Source organism: Arachis ipaensis, chromosome B9, assembly GCF_059453495.1.
Source record: "Arachis ipaensis isolate K30076 ecotype BB chromosome B9, ASM5945349v1, whole genome shotgun sequence".
NCBI lineage: Eukaryota > Viridiplantae > Streptophyta > Magnoliopsida > Fabales > Fabaceae > Arachis > Arachis ipaensis.
Genome location: NC_142444.1, coordinates 37059433 through 37071877, shown reverse-complemented (window position 1 = coordinate 37071877; position 12445 = coordinate 37059433). Strand labels below are relative to the sequence as shown.

The window sequence follows — 12445 nt, the reverse complement described above, 5'->3', positions numbered from 1 at the left end:
TCTTTTTGCTTTTTACTCTCTAGGTAATTCACTACAACAGAAGCATGAAATTGCGGTGGTTCATATAGGGATATGCGGCGGTTTTAAATCGCCACGAAACGCAATTCTAGCGGTTCGTCAAGCGTTGCCTATTAGAGGATGGTAATATAATTTTGCGGCGGTTCTAATGAATCGCTGGCACAACCGCCACAAAATCCAAGAAATAACAGCGCAAGATGTAGAGGCAGTTTAAAACCGCCGCTATCTGTCCATCATTGATTTCGACACAATTTTTTGGACGGTTTGAAGCCGCTGCTAGTTAACGCCTATTATTTTTCAAATGTATTTGGCAGCGGTTAGAAACCGCCGCTATCTTTATCATGTTTTTTCAAATTTCTTACGGCTATTTTACAACCGCCGCAATGTTCCGATTAAATGGCCGCAAAAATATTATATTGTACACTAGCAATCAACGCTCTTTTTAATTTGAATGTACTAGGTTTTTCTTTTTGTCTTTTTTTTTGTTATTTTTGGAACATTTCTTAATATTAATAGGGTAAATTATATTATACCTTCGAAAAATTAAATTCATTGGTAAACGGCATTAGCAAAACTATTAATAAAATCATATACTTATCCAAATATCAATAAAGTGTACTTCTTACTAAGAGTTACATAGTCAACACCAAAAAAGTGTATATTTAAAAAAAAAACTTCTACAATCCTAAGATCTACTTTCTAATCTGTCCCTCTAACGAATTCATCCATGCGGCAACTTCTGATGGCAGCTTTCCACCTTGCCCTTGAAGAAGACATATCAGAGCACTCTCCATTCCCTGCATCCTTATCTTCCTGCTGCTACTTCATCCTCCATTGCCTGTCTTTTTATTTTTTCGGTTGCTACTTCATCCTCTACTGCCTTCCTTTATAATTTCTCAGCCTCCATCTCTGCTTGTACTTGAAGTAGCCCCCTTTGGGTCTCCTCCCTTTGAGCTCCATTGCTCGGCTGATGGGATTTCATACCAAAGACTTGACTAGAAGTCGGTCCCTAACCCATGCCACGCACTCTACCCGAGTGTTCCTTTGCGAGAGCTTGAGCAAGCGAATCATTCTGAGACAACAGTTTAGAGGATTTATCACGTTGTTCAATAGCCTCAATTCCTTCCTACACACATAGATAAGCAAACATAAGCATTTATTAGCCAGTTACTAACCACATAGACTTCCAATACAATTTTAAAAAATAAAAAACTACGAGAAACTACTTTGCGATTCTCAACACATTACTTATACCAATAGTCCGAGCTGCATCATGGATGTAGGAGCCATTAGGTCTTTTGTGCGTTAAGAGAAACAATTCTCGTCTACCAACTCTCCTCCCTTGTCGTTCCGACTGTAACAATAATGATGACAAAGTGAATATATAGAAGAAGAGATGGTTCAAAAACATTCTCAAAAATAGATTACCTCTTCTTTTTCAAGCCTTGCCAAGGTTTTCGACCCGCCAGTGTGGATGTAAAGCTACTTTGATCGATTCTCAGCATTTTTCTTACACTTCTCCTGTCATGCCTTCAAAAGCATTGGAGTTACTAGACACTAGTAACTGACTAACTCAATGTTACATAAATATAATTTTTATGTTATGAAATAAAAATATATTACCTTTGTCTCTTTACTATTGCGATAATCGAGGTACCATCTCCAATGGTCTGCAATGATTCCGGTGGGCGGTGTTTAATATTTTCTTCAAAAGTCCGTTCTGAGTCATAACAGTCATGGTATAACTTGTCCATCGTTTCCTTCCAAGCCCTTCTTGGTATTTTTAAAATTATAAACTTGGTAATTCCTCCACTATTTTCATCAAAATGGAACATTTCCTGCAAAAGTAAAATTAAATTGTTAGTAGGGTTCAAATTATGAGTCCGGAATGGTACAAAAATATAGATTTTTACCTTTACACATTCATTATAAACCTTGTCCTTGGTGCGAACCTTTCTCCAGTCCTTCTCGCAGATTAGAAATTTAGTGTAGTCAGATCCTAGCAGTCCGAGAACGCTGCTCAGTATACCAGTTTTATCCCCAACTGGTTGTAGTTTACTATTGATCCTGAGTATGATCTTTCTTCCGTTAGGTGGCTTCATAGCTTCCTTCACACTCAAGTTGACCTATTTGATTGTGCCATCGAATTCTGTAAATCATAGTTATTTTGTGTGAGTAGCCATTGTGGCTAAGATGCAATGAAATCATAGGAAAATAGCTGAATGAAAAATCCTATTAAATAAATTCTTGTATACGAATTATTTTAACATTCCAAAATTCAGTGGTCTTATGTCCCTTGCGCTTCTAAGCCTCCGATGCAGCAAACAGGTTGTCAACATTTTGCTCAAAAGAATCTACCTCATCTGCCTCTGGGTCTAAGTCTTCGGTGTTTGGCTCCGAGTTTTAAACATCATTCGTGCAAGCCTGTGGAGCAGGTGGTGGTTCACTATGGGGCGGACGAAAGGGACGTAAAGACGAGGATGCGAGGGAACCACTGCCACTGGGCGAGGGAATTGGGCAGTCCGGTTGATGGGAAGTTGAAGATGCAGCAGATCCTACTTAAGGCTGCTGACATGCTGTGTCTAACCAGGCTTTCTTCGTGTAACGACTTATCCTAGGCATCTTTCTTGACTGCATTCGGATCAAAACAAAATGAAAATAATTACTATATAGTTATTAATATTTATTAATATACGAAAAGGACACTAGCAGACACCAGTTTATAGTACGAGATCAGAGACTGCAGTTAAGGGTGATGACAAAAGAATAGAGGGCACAATTGAGTAAACACTACAATATTTTTGGTCTAAGGTAACCCTTATTCGAAGCAAAATTTAACAAAAGTTGCCTTAGATAGGCAAAGACAACATTTTTGATGAATTGCCTTTGAGTAAGGGAAATATAACAAAATATTTGGTCACCCAAAAAAAAGTTGTCTTTGATATCTAAAAGAACATTTACAAAATGTTGCAATATAAAAACTTTAAGACAACACTTTTAAATAAAAATACAATATTTTATACGAGTTATAAAAAAATTTTAACAAATAACATTTATAAAAAGTTGCCTAAAATGATTCATAGTTAAAAATTTTAGAGAAAAACTTTTAATCATATTCCCACCAATTATTTCTCCTATCAAATAACTTTAAAAAAAATATGTTTATCAGTTCCCTTTACTTAAATTGAAAGAGAATACCCTGAGCCCTAAATAACCAAGCCATTGAAGCCAATGGCAGTAACACCCACGCATGATCCCTTTCTCTCCTTTCTCCACTGTCAGCTCCAATAGTCGACGACGCTAACGGTGATAGCGCGGTGCACTCCTCCACGGTGACAACGCAGTGCTCTTCTCCATGCAGGCTTCTCCATGGTGACGGCGCGGTGCGCTCCTTGTTCTGCGCCGAACCACCACCGGTGAGAAACGCCTCTCCTTTCTCTTCTCCTTCTTCCTCTTCTTCTCTTTTCTCGCATCCTCCTCTTCGCGAACCGGAGATGCATGTAGAACTGTAGCAACCTCTGTTCCGCTGGTGAGCTTTGACGTAACACAGCGACCACCCCTCAAGTGTAACCTCCTCACCCCTGCCTTCTTGTTACTTTGTTCTTCAATTTCCAGGTTCTTGCAAAAAATCATTTTGCTGTTATCTGATTTAATTCATTAAATTTTAGTTGGATTTTAATTTTTACTTAGTAATTTTATTTAGTCAAACTTAATTTTTCTAATTAGGTTAATTTAGATTAAAATTAGGATTTTCTTATCAGCATTTGTCTTAGGATTTTCTTATCAGCATTTGTCTTAGTTCATAGGTAATTATGCATGCTATTATGATTCTTGAGATTGGAATTTTAATTTGTTTGGACTGGCTTGATTGATATTTTGTTGAATTTCAAGTTTCTCACTGCTTTTCAGTAGGATTCAAGTTAAAGGGAAAAGAACAAGAAAGAAGGAACAAAAAGAGCAGTTTGTGACACTATTAAAATTTTAATTTTCAAGGTGTCTATTTTTTTCTTTAGTTTTCTTCTGAGTGTTATTTGATGTCGTATATATCATCATTGTTGTCTTGTAGGGAGATGCTGATGTAATATGTGGTGTAGCTTGAGAATTCTGGCCGCTGGAGTATATGGCTTGCCTCAATTTCGACTGCGAGTATTTTTATGGGGTGCTAAACCTTCTAAGGTATTCTAATGTTTTTGAAGTATGCGCAAATTTACATAGGACTTGTCTAACTGTGTTTTGAATTGTAAAATCACCTTTTAGAGGTGTTTATTAGTCATAGCATGGTGATTAATTGGCATGTTCATTGGTTTCAACTAGCCATAGGTTTATTGCTAGTTATTTACTATTAAATTGTTTGGATTTAAAAAATCCATTTTATAATTTGAATACTAAATGGATGATTAAGTCTCATTTTTTCTATTTTTCTAATTTAGAAAAGCACTACAAAGTCTCATACTATTTATTCTCACAAATATTTTTGTATATTAGCTTAACATTGGCTCAGAATGAAGATGTGGTGGAACATTTCTTCTTAAAAAATGTAACAAATCGATGAATGTGTCATTTCAAAATGCTGTTGATCAGGTTTGGTACCTTTTCCCACATGTAAATCTCAATTATGTTGGGTTGGATCATCAAAAAGTTGTAAAGGAAGGTCAGTTGGTGGAACCTCACTCAGCGTAACCATGAATGAATGAACGTTAGAACTTTTCTTTGCCTTGTTTATTATGCTAATGTTAATTTTTTTTTGCACTTGTTACTACTATGTATCTATGTTAGTGCTGTATTTTAAAAACTAAGAAAGACAATGTTAGTGCTTCTCATAACATAAATAGCATTTGCAATTCCCATTTTCATGTGCATACGTAATATATTGAACTATCCTTGCTGCTCTTAACATTATTGGAATTCTGTGGATCTTGTTCTTGTTGCACATATGATGTTCTTTATGTTGCTATCCATTTGTTTATGTTTCAATTTGTTTACGTTCTTTATGCTCTTAACATTTGTTTAATTTTTTTATAGCGACAGCATGGTGCTCTCCTTGATGGGCACGGTGCTCAATCGTAAGAAACCCCTCTCCCTTCTCTTCTTCTTCTTCTCGTTCTTCCTCTGTTCCTCCGTTTTCAGGTATTTGAGAAAATTGATTTTGATGTTCTTTGAATTAATTCATTACAGTTTAGTTAGAATTTAATTTTTAGTTAGTAAATTACTTTGCTATTGTTTGATTTGCTGTTCTCTAAAAAAGCTTGAATTATTGTTCTTTAATGTGCTATTTTTTGAAAAAACTAAAATAAGAAAGTGTATGGCTCCTTCCAAACAATTTTGGATGCTCACATGTGTTGCTAATAAGAAAGTGTTTCCTAAAAGAAGTAATAGCATGACAAAACTTGTAGCAATACGACCCATATTACAGTACTAGCTTAGTACTATAAAAGTGTTACACATTATTATTACTGTGTATGAAAGTGTTATATATATATATATATATATATATATATATATAATAAAAATAATAATATAGAGTGATATAGAGATTAACTAAGAGGCTAAAAATCCTGTGCAAACATTGTAAACAATCTTGCTGTATAGAGCAATACACAAAGAAGTGCTAATTAGAGAGAATATTTAGGATTAAATAGCACAGAATGTTAGAATAATTTTGAAGTTTCTTTACACAGGCGTTCATATTCTCATGCTAATTAAAATATAAAATCCATTCTATCTTGTCTTGTTTTGATAGGATATTCTCACGCATTTAATGAAGGTTCATCTAAATTATTATTTGGATAATGCTCGTGTCTCAATTGGATACACTCTTGATTATATGTTTTGTATTCTTCATTTTGCATTCTGCATTCTGCATCGATCAATATACACCAAGCTAGTTGCATTTTACATTCTCACTGTCAATAGGTACAAGTTCTCACTGTCAATAGGTACAAGTTCTCAATCAATATACACCAAGCTAATATGATGATGATTGATGAGAGTGCTCCTGCTGTCCATTTAGATTTGACTGCAGCTTGCTTATGGTTGGATGAAGTTTTCTGAAGAGATAAAGGCGATTCTTGGCACAATGGTGAAGCACAAAGTCTTTTTTGTTTCAAATAAAAAAACTAGTTTCTTTTTTGTTTAAGTTCATCATGAGAAAAATATGTATTTTGTTACTTATGTTTATTATTTATTTGACTTGGTAATTTAGCAAGTATGTTAATTGGCACTTGGAAGACCTTTTTATATATATGCAATATATATTATTAGCTTATTCTTCCTATATTGATTAAATTGAATATAAATATTTAAATATTGTTAGTGTGTGCTATATATTCTTCAAATGTCATATACATATAACAAAGGTAAAAAATATATTGCTTTAGATATAAAAAAAAAGAACTTAAGAAAAATTCAATAAGGTGTTGCTTTAGGTATTAGAAAAAGACAACTGCAAATAAACTTAGATAAGTGTTATTTTAGGTCTATGAAAAAAGCAATTAAAAAAAACCTGGACAAGTGTTGCTTTGGGTATATGAAAAAACAACCAGAAAAAAACTTATACAAGTGTTGCTTTAGGATATGAAAAGGCAACTTAAAAAAATCTAGACAAGTGTTGCTTTATGTATTAGAAAATACAACTCGTAAAAAGTGTTGCCATAAAGTCTTATCTAAAGCATTGTGTTTGGGTCTCCTAAGGCAACCCTTTCGTGGAGTTACTTTTTTTTTGTAGAAAAGGCAACGTTTTTTGAATGTTGCCATAAAAAGGGTTCCCTTTGATACACAAAAGCATTGCCTTAGACCAAAGGTAATGGCCGTATAGCCAATCCCCCAAAAAGCGTTGCGTTTTGTTGAAAAGTGTTGCCTTTGATCAAAGGCAACACTTTTTCGTATTATAGGCAACATTTTTAAAGGGTTGCCTCAGTCCGAATTTGTTGTAGTGAAAGACTGCATATTCATTCTAATTTTTCCACCTCATCATCTGTGCTCTCTGACAACAACACGCCCAAATACCTCATCTCCTCATGCATGACCATCAACATCTCCTCATGCATGACCATCAATGATGAGTTTAACAAATAATAGTAAACAAAGCAGATACAATATGATGAATATGATAAACTAAAGACAAATTACTACCAAATTTAAGAAGATGGAACTAGTCAAATTAGGATCAATTTGCTTGTGAACTTCCTAACAAGTAAAGATAATAGATAATTTAATCTGAATTAGGAAATCATCTAATAATTACATGAATTAATGAAATGGCAAAGGTTTAAAACATGAATTCTCATAATAGATCTACATACTTTGAATTGAAAGCAGAAATCAGTTAATACTTATTAAGTTCTTACTTTTATAACATATTGAGAATAATTAATATATAGTATGAGAACAGAGATCGAAGTTAATTGTTATGACATAAGAAAATCAAGCACAAATGAGTAAGATGTCATGTTCATTTTATATTTAATGCATGTCATCATCTGTACTCTCTATCTTATAACAACAACACGCCCAAGTTAAGAGATAATGGAAAGTGGCTGTTAAGAGATATAGAGTTCTTTCCTTATAAATAAGATTGACTCAAGAGCTATTGATAAGGGAAGATGTCCATGTACCCTGCTATTTATATGGCAAAATATTAAGGTGCAATATGATAAATTATTTTTCATTTTCTTTTATTTCTTTTTTGTTTGTTCTCTTTTTAAATATTTTAATAAATAACTTAATGGGAATTATTTCTACATAAATGGAGACATATATGCACGGAATTTTCTTGGAAACCATAATCAGCAATAACATTCAGGAATAAGGATTTCTAACGAATAATGAATGGCAACAACATTCGTTCAGCAAACCAATCCTATTCCCATTAACTCAATTAAAAATGTATTCAAATATACCATAAAAACCCCAACTCAGAATTCCCCAATACTGATTCTTAATCCACATTAACAAATCCTACTCCCCATTAATAAATCCACGCAGCTAACAAGATCAAGAGAAGCTTGCATGTTAACTAAACGCTCATTAATGGCCTCACTTTCAATAACAAAATCAGCAGTTAAGCATAGGGGTGATCCAGTGGTGCTTACCCGCAAGTCGGAGGAGTGCTATTGATGGTGAGAGAGGAACGACCGGGCCTTGGGCAGAGAGAGAAGGGGACAGAGACGTCTTCTTCCTTCCGATTATGACGAAGAACGTATAAAAATGATGGGGACGGCAATGCCATAGCTCCAAGCACAGACGCGAGAAGAAGACCACGAATGATGCAAGCTCTCGAACGGCTGGACAATATGAATGGTTTAGTAGTGGAGAAAAAAAAATAAGGATTGTGGTAGCAGATGGCGGTGGGTTATTTGATTTGAAAATTGAAGGAGTAACATGTTATTATCATAATTACTTATACTTAAAGGGGGTTCTCCAAAAATAATAATAATTATAATAATTATAAATTCAAAGTGATCAATGTGACTTTTCTGAGACAATGCAAATAATAATAACAAGAAAAATCAGAATAAAATCATATTATAAAAAAAATATAAGGGTAAATTCATATTAATGGTTTATGTAAATCGAAACCCATAGATTAGTTTCACAAGCAGCACCTCTCTCAATAATTTTTAATAAGCATAACTAATAATAATTATATTTAATAAATAATTTTTTAATTTTAAAATATTATAATAAATATAAATATATAACTTTTAAATAAATTTATATATATTAATATATATAAAGTTATATTAAATTTTTTAGTTTTAATAAGAACAAATTATATATATATATATTAATGACTTAGTCACTCAACATACTCTTTGAGTACTCTTTTTAAATACTCTCATCATCATCATCATCATCATCATCATCATCATCATCATCATCATCATCATCATCATTGTTATTATTATTATTATATATGATTAATTTTTTATTTACTTTGTCCAAAAAGGATCAACAATTCATACATAATAATTTTATTATTGAGAGTAATTAAAAAAATACTAAAATATGTTATTTTATATGTTAATTTTAATTTAATAAATAAATATTAATTTTAAAAAATTCTTGTAATTAAATATTTTGTTAGCTTATTTTTTTAATGCATAGGATAAAATAATTTTTTTTAATTTTTAAATTATTATTAATTAGAAGAGTATTGTATTTGAAATTTGGGTAAATATATTTTTTAATAAATTTATTTATATTATACCACAAAAAAATATTTTATTCCATGAAAAATAATTTAAAAAAAAAGTATACATTATAAGTCTTAACTATGGTACACAATACAACCACCCAAAAATAAAATTATATATGTAAATATTTTGAAAAAAAAGAGAGTGGTGTTTACTTGGCCTACCCTTATTTAAAAAAAAAGCAAACAAACATAAAATTCTAAGTAAAAAGGGAAAAAGGGAAACACAAATGAGAATTGTAAATCTCGTTAAATTAGTAAATAATTAGTCAATAAATTAATTTTTAATAAAGAAAAATAGAAATACAAATATTATATTAAATTAGGATAGAGCTCATCAAAATAAAAATTTTGACACTAATTTCAAAAAATTCGGCCCAAAATTGAACTGAACGGGCCAGAGCGGTTGAACCGGATCCAAACCGAGCCCGTGGGCCCAACCGGCCCAGCACACTTAAATGAGGCACGGTTTCTTTTTTCTCCCATTACAGCAAGAACGCTGAAAGCAATTAAACAGGGGAGAAGAAGAAAAGAAACCCCCGACCCTTACGGTAATTTCAAAATGCTGTAACTCCTCCGTCCGAGCTCCGATCGCCGCACTGCTTACGGCCACGTGATCACCGCGTCGAGCTCTACGTTTCTACCAGAACAATTTCATAGGTAAGCAATTAATTACTCTCAGCCACTTCTTTTCCCCAATTTTTGAAAGTATTGTAGGGGTGTTGAATTTCTTTACTTTTTGATGTCTTTTTGATGTTTTAGGATCTAATTAGCTTGAGGAAAATATTCACTCTTGCTTATATGAAGCTTGAGTAAGGTGAGGATACTATAATTCCATTTTAATTTTACTAAATTTGAGCTTTGGGTATTAAATTGGGTTTATATATGTTATGAATGTGTATTAGGTTGTGAATAAATAATTGGAGCTTGAAATTTTGAATATCAAAACTTGGAAGAAGCTATTTTATTGAACTTTTAGGGGCTGTGTTTATTTTAGTAAGTTGCCTTGGACAATATGTGGAAAATCGATCAAGGTATGATTTAGGTTTCTTGCATTTAATATATTAACGTTCTGTGAAAACTTAGACTAGATGACCAAAGGATAGGTTGGAATGTATGTGTATATTGTTGTTTAGTATCTTGTTGTTAAATATGGATTGGTATGGTGCTGTGGATTAGTTGATGGTTTGGAAAATTGTAATTATTGATTTGAGGATATAATTATGTAATTTGTAAGCTATGGTTTTGGTTGTAGGATTTGGCATGTGTATATGTAATTATTGTTAGTGTGAAGTATGACTTTTATGTGGTTGTTATATTGAGAAAGGAGGACATTTTTGGTAGCAAGTGCAAGTTGTTGTGTCCGTATCATGGGATTTGTTTTGAATGCGGAAGAGGTTTTGAAAGTTTATAAAATTTTGGTTTTGCGCTGAACTTCGGCGAGCTATAACATGGCTTTCGGACCCTCAATTTATTTTCAATTTGCTTTAAATGAAAATTGGGTTTGAGAACTTTATACCGTTCGAAGAACGGATGAAAAATAATTTAAAACGACCAAGTTATGTGTGTCGGAAGTTTGGTTAAAAATTATGCAATCTTGCAACTTTTTGCCTAATCAGGTTTTTCGAAAAACGTACGTCCACGCGTATGCGTAGCCCACGCGCATGTGTGGTATGGGAATTTTGACTATACATATGCGACTAGCCCTATGCGTATGCGTAAGGGGTCAACATGCATGTCCACGCATACGAATGGCCCACGCGTGCGCGTGACATGATGTACTCACCTACGCGTACGCATGGTAAGGAGATTCGCGCGCGATTTGCTCTATTACACTCCCAAGTGTACGCGTGAGCCACGCATATGCATGGTCCCTTTTTTAGCAAACATTATTTTTTTTAGTTTTAAACGCTATTTCAAACTTCTAAACCTCTATTTTCATTCATTTAGTCACAAATAATAGTGTTAAACCTGATAACCAGATGAAGTTAGGAAATGGGGATAACTTGGAGGTGAAGTAAAGCTAAAAAGTGATAAATTGAGTATGAATTGCTACGGATGACCATGTATGATACTTGGCTTGAATAATCAAATGATCTGAGATACGAGATTCCCTGGGTAAAGTACCGTGGCTTGCCACCACATGTACCAGGTTGAAAACTCGATACTTTGTTGACCCTACGACGTAAGGGTGTCCGGGCACTTATAAATTCCGGGGAATGGTACCCCCATTGAGCGATTTGATATATATATATATATATATATATATATGAGAAAAAGCTATGTATAGACTCATGGGGATGCGCGTCGGGGGACAATCCAAAGGTTTAGCAAATCGAACTTGTCGGGTTGGCTTGATAACCGACAGATGAGACTCATCAGCCATAGGACAGGCATGCATCATGTGCATATTACTTGAATTACTTGTTTGTGCATTAATTGTGTGTGCCTAAGTGCATTTGCAATGTTAAATGTATATTTGCTACCTGCAGTACTTGTGACCTTCTTGTGTTTGCTTTTATCTGTTTATTTGTCTGTGATATGTTGTCGGAGATGGAGGAATGGAGGAAAGGCAGCGGGACTTAGATTCAAGATTAAGTTAAGATATGCTTAGTTACTCTTAGAAAATAACCTTTTATGGCTTCTATTTAATACTTTAAGCTTTATAATCTGAGTGTCGGTGTTCTAGGATTGCCTCTGGCATTCCCAGGACCTAATATCTTATATCTGTTGCACCTTTACCATACTGAGAACCTCTGGTTCTCACCCCATACTATGTTGCTATTTTTTCAGATGCAGGTCGAGAGGCACCTTGTTACGCATCTGGACTTCTGAAGCGAAGTGGTTATTGGGTTATTTTGTTGTGTGGTTATTGTTCATGCCCCGGGTCAAGTTGTATGACCCGGGCTGATTAACGACGAGTTGACTGACCTCTTCAGGTCAGGATTACCCGACCTCTTCTTAAAGAGTTCGGCCAAATCACCAGGAGAAGCCCAAAAAGGGCCCAGACAGAGGAGCACGACCCAAGTCCAAAGGCAGCCCAAGCCTAGAAAGATAAGGGCAGTTCCCCCAAAAGATAAGATAACTCCACTCAAAGATAAGATAAGATAACTATCTTATCTCCAGAAAAGATCACTCTACAGCATTATAAATACACTGGAACACACAGGTATAACTCATACTCTGATTCTACTAAAAAAACTTGCTTAATACCCTTGCTAACTTAAGCATCGG

The 12445-nt window shown here is 34.0% G+C and overlaps 1 protein-coding gene across 1 annotated transcript; it reads right to left on the bottom strand.

Moving 5' to 3' along the window:
- Nucleotides 1-788: 788 nt before the first annotated feature.
- On the bottom strand, nucleotides 789-2120 carry LOC110266817 (uncharacterized). The gene is made up of 5 exons (XM_088498910.1): nucleotides 1932-2120; nucleotides 1642-1856; nucleotides 1447-1548; nucleotides 1273-1372; nucleotides 789-1144 (listed from the first exon to the last, which is right to left on the bottom strand). Exons 1-4 carry the CDS (start codon nucleotides 2118-2120, stop codon nucleotides 1324-1326), a joined length of 555 nt encoding a protein of 184 aa, XP_088355036.1. The 3' UTR covers nucleotides 789-1144; nucleotides 1273-1323.
- Between the last annotated feature and the right edge of the window lie 10325 nt (nucleotides 2121-12445).